At 41.8% G+C, this 26,616-nt stretch overlaps 1 protein-coding gene across 2 annotated transcripts in view; it reads left to right on the top strand.

The window, feature by feature from the left end:
* Window positions 1–26,616, top strand: part of PALB2 (partner and localizer of BRCA2) — a 36,655-nt gene that overhangs the window by 2,045 nt on the left and 7,994 nt on the right. For both annotated transcript variants that reach the window (XM_003916678.4, XM_009196159.3), the window contains exons 2-11: window positions 1,209–1,268; window positions 1,390–1,492; window positions 2,971–4,440; window positions 8,547–9,373; window positions 9,738–9,809; window positions 12,282–12,443; window positions 14,604–14,689; window positions 15,429–15,590; window positions 17,084–17,200; window positions 23,811–23,898. In XM_003916678.4, coding sequence (XP_003916727.2) covers window positions 1,209–1,268; window positions 1,390–1,492; window positions 2,971–4,440; window positions 8,547–9,373; window positions 9,738–9,809; window positions 12,282–12,443; window positions 14,604–14,689; window positions 15,429–15,590; window positions 17,084–17,200; window positions 23,811–23,898 — 3,147 coding nt within the window. The remainder of the gene's footprint in view (window positions 1–1,208; window positions 1,269–1,389; window positions 1,493–2,970; window positions 4,441–8,546; window positions 9,374–9,737; window positions 9,810–12,281; window positions 12,444–14,603; window positions 14,690–15,428; window positions 15,591–17,083; window positions 17,201–23,810; window positions 23,899–26,616) is intronic.

The following is a 26,616-nucleotide window of genomic DNA, read 5'->3' on the forward strand; positions in this document are numbered from 1 at the left end:
TGATCCACCCATCTCGACCTCTCAAAGTGTTGGGATTACAGGTGTGAGCCACCGCTTCCAGCTGAGTAGGTCTTTTTTTTTTTTTTTTTTTTGGTCTTTTGTTTTTTTTAAAGGTATGTATGGAGGATGGAAATCTTGATGTTTTATTGGTTGAAAGATGAGTATAACTAAAAAGTTCCTAAAAAGCAGAAAAACCAGGGCTGGCTTTGCTGCTGAGATAATCCTTTGAACCAAAGAAGCCAGAGAGACAACGGAATCTAGACTTTCAGAGAACAGTAATTTGATTCAGCCCAATTCACTTATTCATTTAATAAATATTGGTTAAATGCCTACTGTGTGCCTGGCTGGAGATTCAGCAGTGATAGCTCCAACCTCACTGGCCTGCGTGTTCCTCAAACATATGTAGCCTATTCCACTGCAGAGCTTTTATATTTGTGGTTCCCTCTGCCTGGAGTACCATTCCCTCTGATCTTCCCAAAACTAGCTCCTTCCTCATTTGGTCTTAGGCTCAAATGATAGTCCTCAAAAATGCCTCTCTGACCACTGCAACTAAAGTAGTCCCTATCAGTAGGCCAGTAACTCTCTTATATCACTGTGTTTATCTGTCTAGTTATTTATTACCTTGTAAAATCATCTTCCCTGTTTTCTTATTTATTATGTGTATCCCTCACTGTATGTAAATTGCATCTAGAATAGCATCTGGAGCACTAATTGACACATAGTGGGTATCAATTATTATTCCAGGTACTAGAGATACCTGGACCATTAACTGATAAATAGAAGATTCATTTGTTGAGTGACTGAGGATGACAGTCCCTGCTACCTTCAAGGAACTGGATGATGGGGAGAAACAGAGAACACAGTGTGAGAATACTGTGGTAAGGAAAGTACAGAGGACTGATAGAGTGTCTAACCTAGATTTGGAGAAGGACCTAGAAGTCTATCCCAGGGAAATGAAAATCTAAGCTAAGGCTTGAGGAGTCAGTAGGAATTGGCAAAGGAAGGAAATGTTCCAGATGATAGGAACAGGTTATACAAAGATCCTGAAATGGTCAAGAGCTTGGTGCTTTTTGAGAACCACAAGTAGATTGTCATGGACCAGTGCTACTCCCTGCCTCTTGCCAGGGGACCCCACCAAGCACTGCATCCCTTCCCTGTGACTTCACCTTTCTGCTTGCCCAGTATTGTTGGTGTTTTTCTTCTTTCAGTTAAAGGAGAAATTAGCATTCTTGAAAAGGGAATACAGCAAGACACTAGCCCGCCTTCAGGTAAGTGAATCATGTTCTCAAATTAAGGTGTTACAGTACAAACAATTTAAAAACTGTTCTTGACTCTTTATATAAAGCTTTAAAGAAAACGTATTTCTGGAGCTGTTTTTGTTTCCTCTAGCGTGCCCAAAGAGCTGAAAAGATTAAGCATTCTATTAAGAAAACAGTAGAAGAACAAGATTATTTGTCCCAGCAGGAGCTCTCACCGCAGCTAAACCACTCAGGTAAATCTAGACCATTCCCTTATGCCTGCTTTATTATTCATTTCCCAGGTATATTTTGGCTATTGTTCTTTTTCCCACAGAGTGAAGATAGTGACTAGCAATAGACACTTTAATTTTAAGTTAATTTTATTTTTTTGAGACAGAGTCTCACTCTGTCACCCAGGCTGGAATGTAGTGGCATAATCTTGGCCCACTACAACCTCCACCTCCCAGGCTCAAGCAATTCTTGTGCCTCAGCCTCCTGAGTAGCTGGGACTACAGGCACATGCACTACCACGCCTGGCCAGTTTTTATATTTTCAGTAGAGACAGGTTTCGCCATGTTGGCCAGGCTGGTCTCGAACTCCTGGCCTCAAGTGATCTGTCTACCTAGGCCTCCCAAAGTGCTGGGATACAGGTGTGAGCCACTGTGCCCGGCTGCAATATTATTCTAATTAACATAAAATTCATATGCCATAAAATCTACTCTATAGACTCTACTTCCAGTTAGACTGTTTATTGTTCTTTTTCCCTCTCAATTTTCAGAAATTATTATTTAAATATTCGAAAGGGTTTTTTTTTGTTTTTTTGTTTTTTGTTTTTATTTTGAGATAGAGTCTCACTCTGTCACCCAGGCTGGAGTGCAGTGGCTCAATCGCGGCTCACTGCAGCCTCTGCCTCCCGGGTTCAAGCAATTCTCCTGACTCAGCCTTCCGAGTACCTGGGACTACAGGCACGTGCCACCACACCTGGCTAATTTTTGTATTTTTAGTAGAGACGGGGTTTCACCATGTTGGCCAGGATTGTTGTGATCTCCTGACCTCATGATCTGCCTGCCTCAGCCTCCCAAAGTGCTGGGATTTACATGAGCTACCGTGCCCAGCAAAAGTTTTGTTTTTTTACTTTAAGTATATATGAACAGAGAAAAATTCTAGGTAAAAATATTCTAAAAACAATGGTCAATAAATTCAAGTAATTTATAATAATAAAATTAAGAGTGATTGAAATGGGAGTGTTATTAAAATTACTTGGGCCAAGGGGGAAAATAAAGAAAGAAAGACATGGGCTAAAAAATTAGTTGAGATTTAAAAGTTAAGAGAAGAGATTGTGTGATAAAGAATACTCTGTTTAAAAAACATTTTTAGCACAATGCTATTTGTTTACATGTACTTAAAATTTCATAGATTGTTAGAATTTTAAAAATTAGAACTTTAAAAAATATGTACAGTATGGAGTATGTAGAGTTCCTTTACATATTCCATCAGATAGTAGAAGTAGTCAGCACCTTGAACACCTTGAACCTAAAGGTAACAGTGACCTTACTACTCACAGCCTAAAAAATAGATTTATTTCACCTGTAAATTCATCTGCCTGAATGAAATGTCATTGATTCTTTCTTAAATAAATGTTTAGTAGTATTTATATATAATAGGATAAAAATGAGTATTTTTTGTTTTATTTATAAGAAAAATATGTTATATACATTTTTTTTCTCCTCAGAACCTAAAAATAAAATATGTGTTTATGACAAGTTACACATCAAAACCCATCTTGATGAAGAAACTGGAGAAAGGACATCTGTCACACTTGATGTTGGGCTGGAGTCCTTTAACCCTGGAGATGGCCCAGGAGGATTACCTATACACGGAACAGATGACACCCAAGAACATTTTCCCCACAGGGTCAGTGACCCTGATGGTGAGCAAAAGCAGAAGCTGCCAGGGAGAAGAAAGAAGCAGCAGAAGAGAACATTTATTTCACAAGAGAGAGACTGTGTCTTTGGCACTGATTCACTCAGACTGTCTGGGAAAAGACTAAAGGAACAGGAAGAAACCAGTAGCAAAAATCCTACTAGATCACCAGTAACTGAAATAAGAACTCACCTTTTAAGTCTGAAGTCTGAACTTCCAGATTCTCCAGAACCAGTTACAGAAACTAATGAAGACAGTATATTCATTCCACCAACTGCCCAACCAGAAAAAGGTGTGGATACACTCCTAAGAAGACCTGATTTCACCAGGGCGACTACAGTTCCTTTACAGACTCCAACAGATAGCAGTAGTAGTCAGCACCTTGAACACATTCCTCCCAAAGGCAGCAGTGAACTTACTACTCACGGCCTAAAAAACATTAGATTTACTTCACCTGTAAGTTTGGAGGCACAAGGCAAAAAAGTGACTATCCCTACAGATAACCTCGTTGTAAACAAAGCTGTAAGTAAAAGTGGCCAACTGCCCACAAGTTCTAATTTAGAGGCAGATATTTCATGTTCTCTAAATGAACTCACTCACAATAACTTGCCAGCAAATGAAAATCAAAACTTAGAACAAAATCAAACAGAGAAATCTTTAAAATCTCCCACTGATGCTCTTGATGGTAGAAATGAAAATCTTCAGGAAAACGAGATTCTAAGTCAACCTAAGAGTCTTAGCCTGGAAGCAACCTCTCCTCTTTCTGCAGAAAAACATTCTTGCACAATGCTTGAAGGCCTTCTGTTTCCTGCAGAATACTATGTTAGAACAACACGAAGCATGTCCAATTGCCAGAGAAAAGTAGCCCTGGAGGCTGTCATTCAGAGTCATTTGGATGTCAAGAAAAAAGGGTTTAAAAATAAAAATAAGGATGCAAGTAAAAATTTAAACCTTTCCAATGAGGAAACTGACCAAAGTGAAATTAGGATGTCTGACACATGCACAGGACAACCAAGTTCAAGAACTTCTCAGAAACTTCTCTCGTTAACTAAAGTCAGCTCTCCCGCTGGGCCCACTGAAGATAATGACTTGTCTAGGAAGGCAGTTGCCCAGGCACCTAGTAGAAGATACAGAGGAAAAAGAAAATCAGCCTGCACCCCAGCATCAGATCATTGTGAACCACTTTTGCCAGCTTGCAACCCATCAGTTATTAACAGGTCCAAGGAGGAAGTCACCTCACATAAATATCAGAACAAAAAAGCAGTTATTCGAGTGAAAGGTAATCAAGATGTGTTTCATGATGATGTTGATGATGACAGCTAACAATTACTACGTGCCTGGCACTTCCTTTTGTTTTTTTCTTTTCTAAAAAGGGACAGGGTCGAATGTGTTGTCCAGGCTGGAGTGCCATGGTGCGATCATGGCTCACTGCAGCCTCTATCTCCTGGGCTCAAATGTTCCTCCTGCCTCAGCCTCCCAACTAGCTGGGACTACTGGCATGTACCACCATGCCTGGCTAATGTTTTTAAATGTTTTGTAGAGGCGAGGTCTTGCCCTGTTGCCCAAGCTGATCTTGAACTCCTGACCTCAAACAATCCTCCCACCACGGCCTCCCAAAGTGCTGGGATTACAGTCATAATCCCACTGTATCCAGCCTGCCTGGCACTGTATCCAGCCACTGTATCCAGCCTGCCTGGCACTTTCTAAATGTTGTACAGATACTAACTCATTGAATCATCACAGCAGTCCTACATGAGGTAGAAATCTATTTTCATTCTCACTTTACAGGTGAGGAAACTAAAGCACAGGGAGTTTAAAATGACTTAATTTAATTAAAATCACAGAGCCAGGATTCAAACCTGGCGGTGTGGTGCCAGAGTTCACTGATAGAGCTGAAACAGTTCAACACTGAAAAGGAAAATGTATTGGTTGTTTATGTAATATTACATATTCAGATACAATACAATTCTTATCTGTGGGTAGAAGCTTCACAGCTAATACAGAAAGTATTTCTGAAGTAAAATGGAATGTGTACTAGACTTAGACTATGTTGGGCTTGGTGGTTTACCCCTGTAATCCCAGCACTTCAGGAGGCCAAGGTGGGAGCATTGCTTGAGCCCAGGAGTTTGAGACCAGCTTGGGCAACATGACAAAACCCCATCTCTCCAAAAATATATAGAAAAATTAGCCAGGTGTGGTGGTATATGCCTGTGGTTTCAGCTACTTCAGAGGCTAAGGTGGGAGGATCACTTGAGCCCGGGATGTTGAGGCTGCAGTGAGCCGTGATTGCACCACTGCACTCCAGACTGGGTGATAGAGCAAGACCCTCTTTCAAAAAGAAAAAAAAGAGAGAGAAAGAGTCCACTGACTATCTCTTTTAGAAGTCATCATGTAATGAAAAGTCCTAAGCAACTTTTTTGGATAAAATATCTAATGCAGTGTCTCTAAGGCCTCCATGGGACACAGGATTTTGGAGGATGGGAAGCAAGGATACGTTGTAATTTAAACTCTTAATTATTTACTGAGAATTTATTCATATCAACTGAGCACAAAAACGGGGTAATTCATTGTGGCTCTAAATTAGGGATCAGCATACTTTCTAGAAAGGGCCAGATAGCACATATTTTAGTCTTTGTGCTCTGTCTCAACTACTCAGCTATGTGCCAAAGCAGCCAAAGTCAACTTGTAACTCTGACTGTGTTCCAACACACCTTTATGTGCATTTTACAGCCAAGTTCCTTATTAAAAAAAAAAAAAAAAAAAACTTTATGTGCAAAAATAGGTAGCAAACTGCTCTGTACCATTGGACATGGACTTGGTCTATGAGCTATGACTAATCCAAAAATTGTGATTTTTCATCTTTTAAGTGAACAAGAATGCATAGTCATCAAAAAGTAGGCAATCCAGTAATCTAGAAATATTGTTTTTTACACCGTAGTTTTTTTTATTGTTGTTGAGACAGAGTTTCACCCTTGTTGCCCCGGATGGAGTGCAATAGTGCTATCTCAGCTCACTGCAACCTCTGCCTCCCAGGTTCAAGCGATTCTCCCACCTCAGCCTCATGAGTAGCTGAGATTATAGGCACCCACCACCATACCAAGCTAATTTTTATATTTTTGGTAGAGACGGGTTTTCGCCATATTGGCCAGGCTGGTCTTGATCTCCTGACCTCAGGTGATCTGCCCACCTTGGCCTCCCAAAGTGCTGGGATTACAGGCGTGAGCCACTAGGCCCAGCCAGTAGTTCGAAATAGTCTGCTATCATTTTAGTAACCTGCAGCTACATTTAAAAACTTTTTCTCAAGGTGACATTCACATGACAAAATTAACCATTTTAAATTAAGTGAACAAGTCAGTACATTTACAATGTTGTCCAACCACCACCTCTATCTCATTCTAAAACATTTTTATCACCTCTAAACCCCATACCCATTAAGCAGCTGCTACCCATTTCCTCTCCCCTCACCCCCTACTCCTTCCATGGACAACCACCAATCTGCATTCTATCTCTATGGATTTCCCTGTTCTGGATATTTCATATATATAGAATCATACAATATGTGACCTTTTGTGTCTGGCTGCTTAGCATAATGGGCTTGTTTGTTTTTGAGATAGAGTCTCACTCTTACCGAGGCTGGAGTGCAGTGGCACAATCTCGGCTCACTGCAACCTCCACCTCCCAGGTTCAAGTGATTCTCTTTCCTCAGCCTCCTGAGTAGTTGGGATTACAGGCTCCTGCCACCACACCTGGCTCATTTTTGTATTTTTACTAGAGATGGGGTTTCACCATGTTGCCCAGGTTGGCCTCGAACTCCTGACCTCAAGTGATCCACCTGCCTTCGGCCTCCCAAAGTGCTGGGATTATAGGTGTGAGTCACTGAGCCTGGCCACTTAGCATAATGTTTTTAAGGTACGTTTCTGTTGTAACATGCATCAGTACTTTGTTCCTTTTTATGGCTGACTAGTATTCCATTGTATGTATATACCACAGTTTGTTTATGCATTCATCATTGAGGATATAGCAACATTTTGAATGGTGTGGGATACCATTTGCAATAAGAGCAGTAAATTGCTACTCAGGAGGCTGATGTGGGAGGATTGCTTGAGCCTGGGAGGCAGAGGTTGCAGTGAGCCAAGATCTCGCCACTGCACTCCAGCCTGGGCAACAGAGTGAGACCTCGTCTTGAAACAAGCAAACAAAAAGCAGTAAATTAACTCTTTGCTTCAAAAGGAGACTAAGTTTTCCATAGTGACAAGAGCCAGCATTTTGTAGACCATACTTTGGCAGCCTGTTGAAATCACAGTTTTAGAGGTAGGAAAAAATGTAGATATTTTTAGTTCACTTCTCTTATGAGAGACAATGAGAAAAGGGAAAATGAAATAAATCGATTTGCCTAAGGTTAAGCTGCAAATCAGTGGTTGAGCTGAGCCTTGTCCTCAGTCCCTTCTCCCAGTTAACATTTTTGGCCATACTCTGTTTTGTTTTGTTTGGATTTATTTATTTATTTATTTATTTATTTATTTATTCATTCTTTGAGACAGAATCTCGCTCTGTTGCCCAGGCTGGAGTGCAGTGGTACTGGTGCAATTTCAGCCCACTGCAGCCTCCACCTCCTGGGTTCAAATGATTCTCCTACCTCAGCTTCCCGAGTAGCTGAGATCACAGGCGTGCACCACCAAGCCCAGCTAATTTTTTTTTTTTGAGACGGAGTCTCGCTCTCACCCAGGCTGGAGTGCAGTGGTGCGATCTCAGCTCACTGCAAGCTCCGCCTCCTGGGTTCACGCCATTCTTCCACCTCAGGCTCCCGAGTAGCTGGGACTACAGGCGCCCACGACCATACCTGGCTAATTTTTTTTTTTTTTTTTTTTTTTTTTGTATTTTTAGTAGAGACGGGGTTTCACCGTGTTGGTCAGGCTGGTCTTGAACTCCTGACCTCAAGTGATCTGCCTGCCTCGGCCTCTGAAGGGGCTAAGACTATGAGTGTGAGGCACCGTACCTGGCCCTACTTTTTTAAATTTTTATTTATTTATTTATTGTTTTTAAAGACAGTCTCATTGTGTTGCTCAGGCTGGTCTCAAACTCCTGGGCTCAAGCGAGGAGTGTATTTGAGTTTAGAAACTCACTCTTTGTTGGGTATTACGTATATTTTCTAGTATATTTGAGTTTAGAAGCCCACTTTTTGTTAGGTATTACGTTTAAGAATGGTTTAACATGTTTCTTTGATAGGACTTCATTGTAAACATTAAGTTCATTCTGGGGAAATTAAGGTTCATTAAAATGTTTCTTTTAAATATGGGAGATCCTATTATCTTTGTCATCAGTGAAACAGTTTGTCTGTTTTGTTGGGTTTTGTTACTATTTTTGTGACTTATTTTTCTTCTTTAGGGAAGAAAAGTCATCAAAAAGAGGATTCCCTTTCTTGGAGTAATAGTGCTTATTTATCCTTGGATGATGATGCTTTCACGGCTTCATTTCATAAGGATGGAATGCTGAGCTTAAAGCAACTACTGTCTTTTCTCAGCATCACAGACTTTCAGTTACCTGATGAAGACTTTGGACCTCTTAAGCTTGAAAAACTGAAGTCTTGCTCAGAAAAACCAGTGGAGCCCTTTGAATCAAACATGTTTGGAGAGAGACATCTTAAAGAGGGAAATTGTATTTTTCCAGAGGAACTGAGTCCTAAACGCATAGATACAGAAATGGAGGACTTAGAAGAGGACCTTATTGTTCTACCAGGAAAATCACATCCCAAAAGGCCAAACCCACAAAGCCAGCATACAAAGACAGGCCTTTCTTCATCCATATTACTTTATACTCCTTTAAATACAGTTGCGCTTGATGATAATGACAGGCCTGCTGCAGACATGTGTTCACCTCTTTTCCCCATCTTAGGTACTACTCCAGCCTTTGGCCCTCATGGCCCCTATGAAAAAGCTTCCACAGAGGTCGCTGGACAAACTTGCCGCACACCCCAACTTGCTCATTTGAAAGACTCAGTCTGTCTTGCCAGTGATAGTAAACAATTCGACAGTTCAAGCAGTCCAGCAAAACCACATACCACCCTGCAGTTGTCAGGCAGGCAAGGACAACCTACCTGTGACTGTGACTCTGCCCTGCCAGGAACACCTCCACCCATTGAGTCATTCACTTTTAAAGAAAATCAGCTCTGTGGAAACACATGCCAGGGGTTGCATAAACATTCCGTCGAACAGGTACAATCCATTTCCTTTGTGAAATTTTCTCTGAAGGAATGAAATGCCTTAGTGAATGTAAACAGCATGACTTGCTTATGCGCTGGGCCTTCCACGTTTAAGAACGGTTTGACATGTTTCTTTGATAGGACTTCATTGTAAACATTAAGTTCATTCTGGGGAAATTAAGGTTCATTAAAATGTTTCTTTTAAATTTGGGAGGTCCTATTCTCTTTGTCATCAGTGAAACAGTTTGCATTTGGAGCTTTGCTGCTGTTATAAGGGGAAATAAAGACAATATGAAGTAGACATTTTGATGAATGGGTAATGCAAGCAGACATTATACATGAAGTGTAGACTAATGATGTGACTTTTGTTTTCACAGACTGAAACAGCAGAGCTTCCTGCTTCTGATAGCGTAAACCCAGGCAACCTACAATTGGTTTCAAAGTTAAAGGTCAGAAGAATATTCTCTTCCAGTGTCTTGTGTCTTACATATGAAAACTTTAATGAATTGAAAAGCATTCGGTCATATAGCTTCTTGTTCTTTAATACTATTAAAGATATTGGTAAACAGATTCAGAAAAACAGATTTGGATTGTTTTTCCCAATATTTACCTCTGTTTATGTTTTGAGCTCTCCTTTTGAAGTTTCTATGCCAACTTGTTGGCCAGAATAACTTAGGCTAAGTAGCTGAACTTCATATCTAAATCTAAGTTAGGGAACTGGGCACAGTAGCCCACCTCTGTAATCTCAGCACTTTGGGAGGCTGAGACGGGTAGATCACTTGAGGTCAGATGTTTCAGGCCAGCCTGGCCAACATGATGAAACCCCATCTCTACTAACAATACAAAATTAGCCGGGCATGGTGGTGGGCGCCTATAATCCCAGCTACTACGGAGGCTGAGGGAAGAGAATACTTGAACCAGGAGGCAGACGTTGCAGTGAGCCAAGATCTCACCACTGCACTCCAGCCTGGGTGAGTGAGACTCCATCTCAAAAATAAACTAAAATAAATATAACTCAGGCATTTTGACGGAGAGTGAAATGAGAGTTATTCATGCCTCTCCTACTTAAATGGTGTAATGTTTCTAGAAGAATCACTTATGGTGATTTATAAGAAAATGGGGAGCCGTTCTAGTGGTTAATCTTTTCTATGCAGTGTGGTAACTGAAAATGTTGCATTACTAAATGTCCTAGGGGCAGGGGTGAAGATAGTGCAGATGCTCTCCCAGAGAACCACTGGTATGAAGGAAAGCACTTCAAATCCACATAAAGTTTTTCCCAGATTACTGGCTTTGTCACCTTGGACAAATTGTGTAACCTCTGAGCCCCAGATTACTGTTCTATAAAGGATATGTGGTAATAACCTATGCTCTGTTTTGAAATTTATTCTTGAATCAATTTTAATAACTTATTTTATTTTTATTTTATTTTTTGAGACAGTCTGTTGCCCAGGCTGGAGTACAGTGGGGCAATTTCCAATCTCCACTCACTGCAACCTCACAGGTTCAAGTGATTCTCGTGCCTTAGCCTCTATAGTAGCTGGGATTACAAGCGTGTGCCAACATGCCCTGCTGGTTTTTGTATTTTTAGTACAGACGGGGTTTTGCCACATTGGCCAGGCTGGTCTTGAACTTCTGACCTCAGGGGATCCGCCTGCCTTGGCCTCCAAAAGTGTTGGGATCACAGGCGTGAGCCACCATGCCCAGTGTCCTAATAACTTAGTCTCTTAAAAAATCAACCATTTCATTCGTATTTTCAAATTTGTAGGTAAAAAGTTACTTCTTATAGATTATTAAAATCTGTGTATATGCAGTTAAGCCTCTCTTCCCCATTCTCCCATTTCTAAAATTATTGTTTTTCTACATTAGACTCAAGATGTGGCCATTACGTGGGTCTTCCAAACAAACTAGTTTGTGGTTGTATTAGTTATTAATTGGGTTGTGTTTTTTTGTTGTTGTTTGTTTTCTAGTTCATTCTGTTTTTATAATAAATAAGATAATTGTAAATAATTCCTTTCTACTGTTTTTTTACTGTTCTTATTTTGTTCTTGTACTGACTTCCTGAGCTGCATGCTTACTTGATTTTAATCTTTCTTGTTTTCTTATAAATGCCTTTGTGATTATGATTTTTACTGGACATTTCCAAATTTTCTTGGAAATACTGCTTTGGCCATGCTCTGTGGTTTGGATACATAGTGTTCCCATGGTCATAATAGTAGATAGTATAATGTATGTTGTTTCAATGTTATTCCCTCCGAGGAGTAACATTGAAACCTGTCTTTTCAACCCATGAGTGGTTCATCAGGATGTTTAATTTTCAAATGGATAAGTTCTATGGAATATCTTTTTGTGGTTAAATCTGAATTTATTCCATCTGGACTATACATTTTAAAATCTTTCATGGGCTGGGCACGGTAGCTCACACCTGTAACCCTAGCACTTTGGGAGGCTGAGGTGGGTGGATCACTTGAGGTCAGGAGTTCGAGACTAACCTGGCCAACATGGTGAAACCTTGTCTCTACTAAAAATACAAAAATTAGCTGGGTGTGGTGGCAGGCACCTGTAATCCTAGCTACTCGGAAGGCTGAGGCAGGAGAATCGCTTGAATCCAGGAGGCAAAGGTTGCAGTGAGCCGAGATTGCACCACTGCAGTCCAGCCTGGGTGATAAAGTGAGACTCAGTCCCCCCAAAAAATTAAAATTAATAAATAAAATAAGAAATAAAATCTTTCATGATGTAAGTTTGATAGGCAATTTTTTAGGTACATAAGAACCACAAAGCTCTTTCTTTTCACCTGCATAAAACTTAAATTTTACATACCTACTGTTTCATTGAATTATAATTCATCACTTTGCATACTTATGCTTTGCATAAAACAGCCCTCCAGTACCACTTTAACAGAACTGTTGTTGCCATTGTATCAGAATCCTTCAGGTTCCTGTTCCGTAGATGTGAGTGCCATGTTTTGGGAAAGAGCCGGTTGTAAAGAGCCATGTATCATAACTGCTTGCGAGGATGTAGTTTCTCTTTGGAAAGCTCTGGATGCTTGGCAGTGGGAAAAACTTTATACTTGGCACTTCACAGAGGTAAGTGAGAATCCCGAGCTGAAAAAGATCTTTGTAGCCATTTTATTTGCCTGATAATGTAGATAGGCAGCTTACCAAAATTGGGAGCTATGACCATGCAAGGCAGAACAGAGATGAGATTTTTTTCCCCAACATTTTATTATGAAAAGTTTCAAACATCCGGAAAAGTTGTATAGTGAGCACCCATATACCCACCATTCTAGACTCTACCATTAACATCCTGCTTTATTTGCTTTATCACAAATTTTCGTTTGTTTGTTTGAGTCAGGGTCTCACTGTGTCACGCAAGCTGGAGTGCAGTGGCATGATCATGGCTCACTGCAGCCTCAACCTCCCTAGGCTCGGTAATCCTCTCACCTTAGCCTCCCAGGTGGCTGGGACTACAGGCATGCACCACCATGTCTGGCTAATTTTTTATTGTTTTTTTTTTTTTTTCTTCTTATTTTTGTTGAGACAGAGTCTTGCTCTGTCACCCAGGCTGGAGTGCAGTGGCACGATCTCTGCTCACTGTAAATCTCTGCCGCCCAGGTTCAAGGGATTCTTGTGCCTCATCCTCTTGAGTAGCTGGGATTACAGGCACCCACCACCATGCCTGGCTAATTTTTTTGTATTTTTAGTGGAGACAGGGTTTCATCATGTTGCCCAGGCTGTTGAACTCCTGACCTAAGGCAATCCTCCCGCCTCAGCCTCCCAAAATGCTGGGATTACAGGTGTGAGCCACCGCATCCGGCCTATAGTTTTTATGCAGATGTGGTTTTGCCATGTTGCCTGGGCTGGTCTTGAACTCCTGGGCTTAAGCAGTCGGCCTGCCTCAGCCTCCTAGAGTGCTCGGGATTACAGGTGTGAACCACCATGCCCAGCCGATCCCAGTTTTATCTAGAGATGGGTTTTTTGTTGTTGTTTTTGTTGTTGTTTTTCCGGAGACAGAGTCATACTTTGTCGCCCAGGCTGGAGTGCAGTGGGGCAATCTTGGCTCACTGCAATCTCCGTTTCCCAGGTTTAAGCAATTCTCCTGCCTCAGCCTCCCGAGTAGCTGGGACTACAGGCGCATGCCACAATGTCCAGCTAATTTTTGTATTTTCAGTAGAGACGGGGTTTTACCATGTTGGCCAGGATGGTCTCGAACTCTTGACCTCAAGTGATCCACAGGCCTCGGCTTCCCAAATTGCTGGGATTACAGGTGTGAGGCACTGCACCCAGCCTAGAGATGGGTTTTTACACTAGACCTGTTGGAGGAGCTTAGAATTTTATGTCTATTCTGACTTTGACACTTGCTGATATTTATACTCCTTGTCCTTCACCAAGGCATTATTTTGCTGCTTTTCTACATGTATTTCCTTCTAGTCTTTTCCCACTATCATATACATCTTACATGCTTGCAATCTTAGTGTGCTTAAAATTTTTAGATCTGTCTTTTCTCACCATACATATAAACATTTTTCTGGCCAGGCGAGGTGGCTCACACCTATAATCCCAGCACTTTGAGAGGCTGAGGTGGGTAGATCACCTGAGGTCAAGAGTTCAAGACCACCCTGACCAACATGGTGAAACCCCGTCTCTACTAAAAATAAAAAAAATTAACCAGGTGTGGTGGTGCATGCCTGTAATCCCAGCTACTTGGGAGGCTGAGGCAGGAGAATTGCTTGAACCCAGGAGGTGGAGGTTGCAATGAACTGAGATCATGCCATTACACTCAAGGCTGGGCAACAAGAGTGAAACTCCGTCTCAAAAAGAAAAAAAAATTCCTTGTTTCTGAGAGTCTTCATACTTGTATAAACCTCATTCTTGCTCTCCAAATATATACAACATCTAACACTGTGCTTTGCACAGAGGTGCCCAATAAATATTTGTTCAGTGAACATAGATATACTTTTAAATGGCTACATAAATATTCTTTTCATTCACATGCCAGAATATACCCCATTATTCCTCTATTGTTAGAATTATACATTGTGTTACATAAGTGCTCAGTAAGCACTATTATGCATATAGTTTATTTAGATTTACAGCTAATAAAAAGAGTGTTTTCTGAGCCTTCAAATGATGAAAATTATTCTTGTACAGTGAGAATACAAAAGAATGTGATAAATTTTGGAAAATCTGGATTAAACGAAAATGAAACAAACCAAGTATAATTTTTGGCTGCTTTGTTTTATTTAGGTTCCAGTATTACAGATAGTTCCAGTGCCTGATGTGTATAATCTTGTGTGTGTAGCTTTGGGAAATTTGGAAATCAGAGAGATCAGGTATGTAATTCCCAACGGGTGATTTGTTTTTCCTTCATCTTTGTTTCTGTCTGCTGGTTTTGAGTGCAGGTAATAACCTAGACTTGAGTCTTGAAAGAATCTGAAAGATCTGAAGAGAGAGAGATTTGTTTAAAAAAAAAAAATCAATAGAATGACATCACTGACTGAAGTTTCTATTTAAAATGTGAACCTAGGCTGGGCGTGGTGGCTCACACCTATAATCCCAGCACTTTGGGAGGCCAAGGTGTATGGATCAACTGAGGTCAGGAGTTTGAGACCAGCCTGGCCAATGTGGTAAATCACTTGAACCCAGGAAACAGGTTGCAGTGAGCTAAGATCGTGCCACTGCACTCCGCCTGGATGACAGAGTGAGACATTGTCTCAAAAAAAAAAAAAAAAGGCTGGGCACGGTGGCTCACGCCTGCAATCCGAGGCGGGTGGATCACGAGGTCAGGAGTTCAAGACCAGCCTGACCAACATGGTGAAACCCCGTCTCTACTAAAAATACAGAAAAATTAGCCAGGCATGGTGGCTTGCGCCTGTAATCCCAGCTACTCAGGAGGCTGAAGCAGGAGAATCGCTTGAACCTGGGAGGCAGAGTTGCAGTGAACTGAGATTGCACCACTGTACTCCAGCCTGGGCAACAGAGCAAGACGCCGTCTCAAAAGAGTGAACCTAGTCCTTTAATATTAAAAGATTACTCCTGACATCACCCTATTTTTCCTTATATTTGGCTTAGGGCATTGCTTTGTTCCTCTGATGATGAAAGTGAAAAGCAAGTACTACTGAAGTCTGGAAATATAAAAGCTGTGCTTGGCCTGACAAAGAGGAGGCTAGTTACTAGCAGTGGGACCCTTTCTGATCAACAAGTAGAAGTCATGACATTTGCAGAAGATGGAGGGTAAGAAAAGCATTGATTGATTTTTAACTATTAGATGAAGAATAATTTTCTCACAGGTTTCAGAGAAAGTTGGGTCACTAGGATCTTGTTTTTCTGTGCTGTGGGTATAATATAAGCATGTATGGCATCAAGACTAGGTTATGACATAGAAGCAGATTAGTGAGGTGGAAGCCAGACATGTCAGGGATGAAGTCAAAGAAGGGGAGAGGCTCAGCAAATGTAGTTTGTTCTTCAGTCTTCTTTGAAATCTCTGTGTGTCCCTCAAATGTTAGAAATACCTCTGCTGCGCACAGTGGCTTATGCCCATAATCCCAGCCCTTTGGGAGGCCAAGGCAGAAGTTTGAGCCCAGGAGTTCAAGACCAGTTGGGGCCACATAGCCGGGCCCCATCTTTACAAAAAATTTAAAAATTAGCTGGGTGTGGCAGAGCATGTCTGTGGTCCCAGCTACTAGGGAGTCTGAGGTGGGAGGATCACTTGAGCTTAGGAGTTCAAGGGTGCAATAAACTGTGATCACGCCACCACAGTCCACCTTGGGCAGCAGACCGAGACCTAATCTTAAACACACACATACACACACACACACAAATATTTTTAAAAATATATAGAAATACCTTAAGGCCCTAGACCCTTTCCTCGTTCCACACACTTGGAGTCCATTGCTTCACTGACCATCTTGGTGCTGACTACTTGCAAACATACATTTCTACCTCTGAGCTCTTTCTTGAGCTCTAGACCTGTAGGTTTATTTATTAGACATATTGGGAACACCTCGAATTCAAAATGTTGCAAACTGAACTTAACAGCATCTTCTCTATCATATACTCATTATACTTTATTTTTATTTTTCAGTTACACTTCATTGTTATTATCCATCTGTCTTTTCTAAAAGTGGAGGGCAGGGAACTTTGGCTTATTTATTCATGATCTGTTGCAAGAGATGATAATTGTTTGCTTAAATTAGGAGTATGTTAGTGGAGATGGGAAGAAGCAGATAGATTTCTGAGAGATGAGAAGATAAAATTACTGGGACTTGGTGATTGACTAGATTAAGAGGAAGGAGAGAATATCAACATGGTAGAGTTGGTCACTTGAGTGGTGACCAAGCCCGAAATGTGGATATTTTCCTTGTCTCCTTCCTCCCAGTCTAGGTGGTCACTTGAGTGGTGACCAACCCTGAAACTTGGGCATTATTAGATGGTGGTGCAATTTATTGAGATAGGAATGCAGAAAGAAACAAAAGGTTTAAAGAGAAACTTAACAAGTTTAATTTTGAATATAATGAATTTGAGGTGCTTGCAGCATATCTAAATAGATAGTATGGAAGTAATATATGTTAATTGTAGAAAGTTTAGTATACACGTTTTCTGGGTTAGATTTTTTTTTCCTGGTATTTGGTTAGTTTATATTATGCACAGTTCAACAATGTGGAGAAGGGCTACCTAGAAACTGCTTTAGTGCAAAGTACTGACTTTTCATACTATTTTAATTGCAGAGGCAAAGAAAACCAATTTTTGATGCCCCCTGAGGAGACTATATTAACTTTTGCCGAGGTCCAAGGGATGCAAGAAGCTCTCCTTGGTACTACTGTTATGAACAACATTGTTATTTGGTAAGTTTTCCCTCTAGGTCCTCAATTCCGTCATCTGTAGTATGAGGATTCACCTCTCATTTTACAGGGGTGTTGTGAAGATTAAATAAGAGAGTATGTGTAAACACGATTGTGATTTTTTGTTGCTCTTGTTGTTTTTGTTGTGTTTTGAGACAGAGTCTCCTCCTGTTGCCCAGGCAGGAGTGCAGTGGTGTGATCTCGGCTCACTGCAACCTCCGCCTCCTGGGTTCAAGCGATTCTCCTGCCTCAGCCTCCCGAGTAGCTGGGATTATAGGCATGTGCCACCACACCCAGCTAATTTTTGTATTTTTTAGTAGAGATAGGGTTTTATCATGTTGGCGAGGTTAGTCTTGAACTCCTGGCCTCAAGTTATCTGCCTGCCTCAGTCTCCCAAAATGCAGGGATTACAGGAGTGAGCCACCATGCCTGGCTAATTTTTGTATTTTTTAGTAGAGATGGGATTTCGCCATGTTGGCTAGGTTGGTCTTGAACTCCCGGCCTCAAGTGAACTGCCCGCCTTGGCCTTGCAAATTGCTGGGATTACAGGCGTGAGCTACTGTGTCTGGCCTGATTGTGGTTTTTTTGTCAGATACTATATACTTGTCTTACCAACAACATCATATTAATTGAGATATACCAAAAAAGGTCAGTCTGAGTAGAGTATTTAAAAATAAATGGAATTCTATTTTCAAAGATGTACACTTCTTTCTGCTTTTGGTTAGTGGTTGAGTAGCTTCTGTCAGACCAACTCTCTACCTTCGAATAACGATACACTCTGGACAAAATACAAAAAACAACTTTCTAAAAGCACCAGAAAGCAAAAAAAAGAAGAAACATACTGGAGGGGTTTCTCCCTTTAGGTGAAGGGAATGACACTAGGCAACGTTCCTATTATGGCTTTAAGCTAGGAGGCAAGGCCCACTCTGCTCACTGGGTGACTGGAAGCCTAATAGAAGATCTGTCCCGCTGGCTTAGAGAACTAAAGGACAGACAGAGTTCAGGGTGATCACAGCTGCTAGAAAGGGAGGGGAAAAGTCCTAAAAAGGAGAGAGCAAAGAAAAAAAAAAAAAGAACCCTAACTTCTAGCTATAATGTTTACCTAAATATCTGGTTGACCCTTTAAACTGGATGTGCATAGGTCAGAGTCAAAGCAGCTCAGGTGAGACTGAAAGAACTGAACTTCACTTTCGGCATTTGGAGTTCAAGTTCAGCCAAGTTAACTGTTTACTAGGACAGACAAACTTACAACCAAAAAAATCAGGGCCGGGCACAGTGGCTCGTGCCTATAATCCCAGCACTTTGAGAGGCCAAGGCATGCAGATCACCTGAGGCCAAGTGTTCGAGACCAGCCTGGCCAACAAGGGAAAACCCCATCTCTACTAAAAATACAAAAATTAGCCAGGCGTGGTGGTACACACCTGTAATCCCAGCTACTCAGGAGGCTGAGGCAGGAGAATGGCTTGAACCCAGGAGGCGGAGGTTGCAGTGAGTCAAGATTGCGCCACTGCACTCCAGCCTGGGTGACAGAGCAAGATTCTGTCTCAAAAAACATAAATAATTTTTTAAAGATCAATAGAACTGTATTTAAAAAGTACTTACCATATTATCTGGCACATAGGAGGTATTCAGTAAATGTTAAAATTTCTAAAAATATTTTTAAAAACAAAAAACATCAGTGTTTTTCAGAGGAACCTAACAGAATACAAAGTTTTTGCAACATATTAATATCACTGGAACTAGGATACAGTCCAAAGTTACTCAGTATACAAAGAAAAGTGTGGCGTCTAAAGATACCCTGTCTCTACTAAAGATACAAAAATTAGCCAGGCGTGATGGTGTGAGGCTCAGGCAGGAGAATCGCTGGAACCTGGGAGGCAGAGGTTGCAGTGAGCTGAGATCGTGCCACTGCACTCTAGCCTGAGTGACAGAGTGAGACTCTGTCTCAAAAAAAGAAAAGAAAAAAATGTGATCACACAGGAACCAAATTAACAAATTTGTAATAGGGAAACCATCACAGGAGTCCCCAGCCATCTCTTTTCTGACTACAGGGAGAACCATACCCAGCCACAGGCACTTTCAAGTTTAATTTGTATTAGGAGAATAGATCGATTTTGTTTCTTTTCTCAGAAGCCTTGTCTATTAACTGTTTCCTTGGGGCCAGAATGGGTCTTGGTAAGAGGAAGTTATGCTATTAGTGTGACCACTACCCTAGCTCTTCTGTACCATCCAACCCTAACCATTTTTTGTTTTTCTTTTTTAAATACTGTGGTGACTTACAACGCTAACCTTCTAGAAATAAACTAGAAAAACATGGCCCCTGAGAGAAACAATGTGCCCTTCCCACCAGAAAGCCTCTGAAATTTGGCTGTGTTCTGATCTGTCAGAAGACCCTGTTTTCAGATGTCCTGATGTCTAGGGCGGCACTTGGCCACTTGGAGCACATTCACCAGGGTTTCTACCCAGAGGTGTTATTTGAGGACGGTGCTCTTTCAGGAGTTGTCTTTTCTATTCTTTCTGTTATTCCCATAGTCCACACCTTCATTATGTGTCTCCTGAACTGTTAAAATAATCTAGTAGTTTGTCTCCTTGCCATTAATCAATATTCAAACTTCGTTTTTTTTATTTTTTTTATTTTTTTAGAGACTGTGTCTTACTCTGTCACCCAAACTAGAGTGCAGTGGCGTGACCATAGCTCACGGCAAGCTCAAATGCCTGGGCTCAAACGCAGGTTATTTTTTATTCTACTACTTTGTGAATACTCTTTCTTCCAACCATACCCTCATCCCTCAAAAGAAAACCTTTACGGGGACCATGTTTGCTTTCCTTCAGCTTTTATTTCCCCCATGCTCTAGTACAAGAATGTTCTCTCCAGCTCTGCCATTCTCCTTTCCTCCTTTTTTTCTTCCCATCCCTCAGTTCTACCCTTTTTCTATCGGTATCCTTTGGCATTTTGTATATAAGAGGTCACAAAGGAATTTGAGGTTGGGGAGGGATTTCTTTCTGAAACAGTCTCACTCAGTACCCAGGCTGGAGTGTATAGGCATGACCATAGCTCACTGCAACCTCAAAATTCTGGGCTCAAGGAATCCTCCCACCTCAGCCTCCTGAGTAGCTGGGACTACAGGCGCACACCATCATGTCCTGCTAATTTTTAAATTTTTTGTAGAGATGAGAACTTGGTATGTTACTCAGGCCAGTCTTGAACTCCCGGGCTCAAGCAGTCCTCCCACTTCAGCCTCCCAAAGTGCTGAGACCACAGATATACACCACCATGCCTGGCTAATTTTTCTTTTCTTTTGTAGAGACAGGGTCTTGCTATTTTTCCCAGGCTGGTCTTGAACTTTTGGACGTAAGCAACCCTCCCACCTTGGCCTTCTAGAGTACTGGGAAGTTTGGGAGGGATTTCTATGCTTGGCTTCTAAGTTCCCCTTAGGGGATATTTTCAGCCCTACAGTTATATTGAGTTCTGTTGTACCATCCCAGCCTTCACTGATGTTTCCTTCTCCAAATTCATATTGCCTTGGTTGTTTTCTCGTTTTTGTTTTTTTGAGACAGGGTCTCAGTCTGTTGCCCATGCTGGAGTACGGTGGCATGATTATGGCTCACTGTCAGACTCAAGCAGTTCTCCTAACTCAGCCTCCTGAGTAGCAGGACTACAGACTTGTGCCACCATGCCTGGCTAATTTAAAAAAAAAAAATTTTTTTTACTTTTTTTTGTAGAGACAGGGTCTCCCCATGTTGCCTAGGCTGGTCGAGAACTCCTCAATGCAAGTGATCCTCCCACCTCAGCCTCCCAAAGTGCTGAGATTATAGACATAAGCTGCAGCGGCTGGCCTGCCTTGATTTTTAATTTAGTATTTGCTGCTTTGTGTTGTTTATCCTCTCTGGTTTTTGAAGATAGGTACCATTTCTCATATCTGTTCTTGGCACCTGCCTTAGCTTTATGTTTAGGGTAGTTACTCAAAGATGTATTAATCATATTGTCTGTCAAAAGCTACTTACTTACCTTTTGGGCTCTGTATAATTTTATACTTACATGTAATATTTGTTCTTATTTAACTCCTGATTTGTTAGATGTCTAAAGTGATTCATGTTATACTGAAGCGTCAGGTGGGTTTTTTGGAAACTATGCTGAAGGTCTAAATATTTCTTAAGTTTAATGTTTACAGTGAAGTCATACCAAATAAATGTGTTAAAACATTCTTAAATGCTGAGGGGCCAGTGTGTAAGGAAGTCTTCCTGTCCATATTCACTGAGACATTTCATTTAATATCTTTCAAACATTCAGTAGATATCTGGGTCTCTACTTATGTCCCATTCTCTGTGAGAGATGCAGAGATGAATCAGATATGAATTCTGGTCCCGGGGCCCCTATAATCTAGTAGGTAAATAAGATGCCTTTACAATCAAATCCTACAATTTCACTACAGTTCTTTTTACAATTCACACAAGGTCAAAGTGATAGATTTGGACAAAGTGATTTGGGATTTGAGGAAGGAACAATGACTAAATACAGACCATGTATGAAACTCTGTAGGACACCCATCTGGTGTCCCTGATAGGAGGAAAACCTTGCATATGCACATAAAAATTTAATTTTCCTTCTTCAGTTTTTTATACACAGTACTTGGCCCATAGAATTCTGTATTTGTTGAGTGAATACATGATACAGTATTGCCAGTAGTATATTACATACCAAATGAGGTATATGGACAGAATTAAAGGAGAGGAGATGACTGTGGACTGCTGCAGTCTCAAGTGGGTTCATGCAGCTTGGAGGGGGTGGGATATAACTAGGCCCTAAGAAATGGATAGGAATTCATCAGTGACAGGGATGGGAACTGTTCTGTAATGGGCAGCAGGGAGTTGGGGGAGCAGGGGTCATTGGAAGGCATAGCTTCAGCAAAGGAAATGCATGGTATGTTCTTCAAGCAGAAAGATTTTAGGAAATGGAGCAATGAGTGATAATGTAATATTGTACTACTGAATTCATGAGAGGTATAAATACCATTAAAATGAACCTGGGGGCTGGGCGCAGTGGCTCACGCCTGTAATTCCAGCACTTTGGGAGGCCAAGGCGGGTGGATCATCTGACGTCAGGAGTTCGCGACCAGCCTGGCCAACATGGTGTACCCCGTCTTGACTAAAAATACAAAAATTAGCTTGGCGTGGTGGTACGTACCTGTAATCCCTGCTACTCAGGAGGCTGAGGCAGAAGAATTGCCTGAACCCAGGAGGCGGAGGTTGCAGTGAGCCAAGGCTGTGCCATTGCACTCCAGCCTAGGTAACAAGAACAAAACTCCATCTCAAAAAAACAAACAAACAAACAAAAAAAACACTTGGACTTTATACTGTGGCTAATGGGAGCCAACTGAAAGTTTTTCATCAACAGAGTAACATGAACTGGGTGCAGTCCCTTAAACCTGTAATCCCAGCACTTTGGGAGGCTGAGGTGGGAGGATTGCTTGAGCTCAGGAGTTTGAGACCAGCCTGGGCAATATAGTGAAACCCTGTCTCTACAAAAAATTAAAAAATTATTCAGGCATGGTGGCATGCACCTGTAGTCCCAACTACTTGGGGCAGTGAGGTGGAAGGATTGCTTGAGCCTGGGAGGTTGAGGCTACGGTGAGTCATGATCACACCACCACACTCCAGCCTGGGCAATGAGGCAAGACCCTAAGCTCCAAAAACAAAAAAGTAGAGTATCATGACAAAGCAGTTATCAATGTCACAAATCCTTAATAAAGCTGGGGAGCAGGTCAGGTGCAATGGCTCATGCCTGTAATCCAAGCACTTTGGGAGGCTGAGGCAGGCGGACCACCTACAGTCAGGAGTTCAAGACCAGCCTGGCCAACCTGGTGAAGCCCTGCCTTTACTAAAAATACAGAAATTAGCCGGGCATGGTGGTGGGTGCCTGTAATCCCAGCTACTTGGAAGGCTGAGGTAGAAGAATTGCTGGAACACAGGAGGTGAAGATTGCAGTGAGCCAAGATGGCACCACTGCACTCAGCCTGGGTGACAGAGTGAGACTCCATCTCAAAAAAAAAAAAAAAAGAAAAAAAAACCCACTGGGGAGTGATTCCAACAAACTTTATCTTTTTTCTTCTTTATATGCACCCCTCTCTCTTGATTCCACCTCAGTCCTTCCTTCTATCCATCATTTTGGTCTAGCTGTAGTATAAATACATGTAATAGAGATATAATTATAAGTCTTTTTTAGGTGTAGTCTCTTGCCCTACCAAATTTGGTTTCCTGGCCATTGTCTTCCATGGAAAATTTAGACATAACAAGACGTGTCACAAAATCATGATACTGCTATACCATGTGCCTGATTTCAATACCAGGTTGAATGAGATGATGAAACTTTCCTCATGGAATTTGGAGAGATTTATCCCTAGGGGCATAGTAGATTTAATCTATCAAATTAAACTATTAGCAAAATTAACCCACAGTTCTACTTTTACCTAAATCTATGACTGAACAAAACTAAGGAGCCCTTAGTTTTTTCCTTGGTCACCTCCTAAAGCATGCTATGATTAGTAAGAAAATATTTTCTGAAAACTGGTTTGTTGGAAGAATATGATCAACTTATTTATTTTTGTTATCTAAGGAATTTAAAAACTGGTCAACTCTTGAAAAAGATGCACATTGATGATTCTTACCAAGCTTCAGTCTGTCACAAAGCCTATTCTGAAATGGTAAGTAATGACTGGTGGGACCACTTTGTGTCTACTTTGCGTGTTACTGTTGGTCTTATTAAGTGAGAGCGGTACGTCATAAGTAGTAATGAACAAGCCTTCCCTGTGGCATCTTTTTTCAAAATTGGATAACGATGTTTGTCCGTTCTTGAAATTTAGGATGAAAATAAGTGTTGGTACAGTGATTGCTTAGTAAATTTTCTGGCTATAGGACCTGAGGGCAAGTATTTATTTCTAGGTGTGGATTTGAACTGAGAACTATTATGCCTGTTATCAGACTTGACTCCCAACCACATCACCGTGATTAAATAGCCTTAGGAAGGATGATTAAATGATCCCAGAAATACTTTTTTTTTCTTTTTGAGACGGAGTTTCGCTCTTGTTGCCCAGGCTGGAGTGCAATGGCACGATCTCAGCTCACTGCAACCTCCGCCTTCCAGGTTCAATCAATTTTCCCGCCTCAGCCTTCCAAGTAGCTGGGATTACAGATGCCCGCCACCACGCCTGGCTAATTTTTGTATTTTTAGTAGAGATGGGGTTTCACCATGCTGGCCAGTCTGGTCTCGAACTCCTGACCTCAGGTAATCTGCCCACCTCAGCCTCCCAAAGTACTGGGATTACAGTGTAAGCCACAGTGCCTGGCCAGCGTGCTTTACTCTTAGGCTTTAGTCTTCTCATACAGAAGCAAATACAGTTACTCAGCTGTTGTACAAATAGTCTTGGCTAGTGGGTACAAACATACAGTTAGAACTAAATAAGCTCCAAGATTCAGTAGCAGAGTAGGATGACTGTAGTTACCAACAATGTATGATATATTTCAAAGTAGCTAGAAGAAAGGATTTGAAATGTTCCCAACACATAGAAATGATAGATTCTCGAGGTGATGGGTATCCCAGATACCCTGTCTTGATCATTATATACTCTGTGCACATAACAAATACATGTACCCCATAAATATATAAAATATTTTGTATTAATAAAAAAAAAAAATTTTGGGAGGCCAAGGTGGGTGGATCACCTGAGGTCAGGAGTTTGAGACCAGCCTGGCCAATATGGTGAAAGCCCATTTCTACTAAAAATACAAAAATTAGCTGGGCGTGGTGGTGCACACCTGTAATCCCAGCTGCGTGGGAGGCTGAGGCAGGATAATCGCTTGAACCCGGGAGGCAGAGGTTGCAGTGAGCCGAGATTGCACCATTGCACACCAGCCTGGGCGACAGAGCAAGACTCCGTCTCAAAAAAAAAAGAAAAAAAAAAAATCTTAGCCTGGGCAACATGGCAAAAACCCATCACTATAAAAAATACAAAAATCGAGACCATCCTGGCTAACCCAGTGAAACCCCGTCTCTACTAAAAAAATACAAAAAACTAGCCGGGCGAGGTGGCGGCACCTGTAGTCCCAGCTACTCGGGAGGCTGAGGCAGGAGAATGGCGTAAACCCGGGAGGCGGAGCTTGCAGTGAGCTGAGATCCGGCCACTGCACTCCAGCCTGGGCGACAGAGCCAGACTCCGTCTCAAAAAAAAAAAAAAAAAATACAAAAATTAGCCAGGCATGGTGGTGTGCAACTGTAGTCCCAGCTACTCAGGAGGCTGAGTTCAGGGCATCCCTGGAGCCCTGGAGGTCGAGGCTGTGGTGAGCCATGATCACAACACTGCACTCCAGCCTGGGCAACAAAGTGAGATCCTATCTCAAAAAAAAAAAAAAAAAAAGTCTTGGCCTGGAGCAGTGGCTCATGCCTGTAATCCCAGCACTTTGGGAGGCCGATGTGGGCGCATCATGTGAGGTCAGGAGTTGGAGACCAGCCTGGCCAACATGGTGAAACCCCAGCTCTACTAAAACTACAACAGTTAGCCAGATGTGGTATCATGCACCTGTAATCCCAGCTACTCAAGAGGCTGAGGCAGGGAGAATTGCTTGAACCCAGGAGGCAGAGGTTACAGTGAGCCAAGATCACACCACTGTACTCCAGCCTGGGCAACACAGTGAGACTCTGTCTCAAAAAAAGTCTTGACTCACAGTCTGGTTACCATGGGAAAGTAGTTGTCTAGGAGTAATGAATAACTACTTGAGTATTCACCATTGAAGCTGTGAGCAGACAATAGCAGCAGGCTCAGCATTTGTGTAGAGACTGACTTGCCTGGTGATTATGGTGAGAGGATCAGCATCCAGAGGCTCTGAACACAAAGACTGCATCTTTCCCTAGCCTAGTAGGATCTGAGGAATTGAACTTAAAAGTTGTGTGATCTTATGTAATCCATTACATAATCTTGAGCCTAACCTTTCTCCTTCTTTAAATGAGATACTTGTGGCCAGGTGTGGTGGTACATGCCTGTAATACCAACTTCTCCAGAGGCTGAAGTGAGAGGATCACTGGAGCCCAGGAGTTCAAGGCTGCAGTGAGCCATGATGGCACCACTGTACTCCAGCCTGGGCGATAGAGTGAGACCCTGTCTCAAAAATAATAGGCCAGGTGCAGTGGCTAATGCCTATAATCCCAACACTTTGGGAAGCCAAGGCAGGTGGATCACCTGAGGTTGGGAGTTCAAGACCAGCTTGGCCAACTTGGTGAAACCCCGTCTCTACTAAAAATACAAAATTTACCTGAGTGTGGTAGTGTGCGCCTGTAGTCCCAGCTACTAGGGAAGCTAAGGCAAGAGAATTGCTTGAACCCAGGAGGCGGAGGTTGCAGTGAGCCGAGATTGCGCCACTGCACTCCA

This window comes from Papio anubis, chromosome 18, assembly GCF_008728515.1.
Source record: "Papio anubis isolate 15944 chromosome 18, Panubis1.0, whole genome shotgun sequence".
Classification (NCBI taxonomy): Eukaryota; Metazoa; Chordata; class Mammalia; order Primates; family Cercopithecidae; genus Papio; species Papio anubis.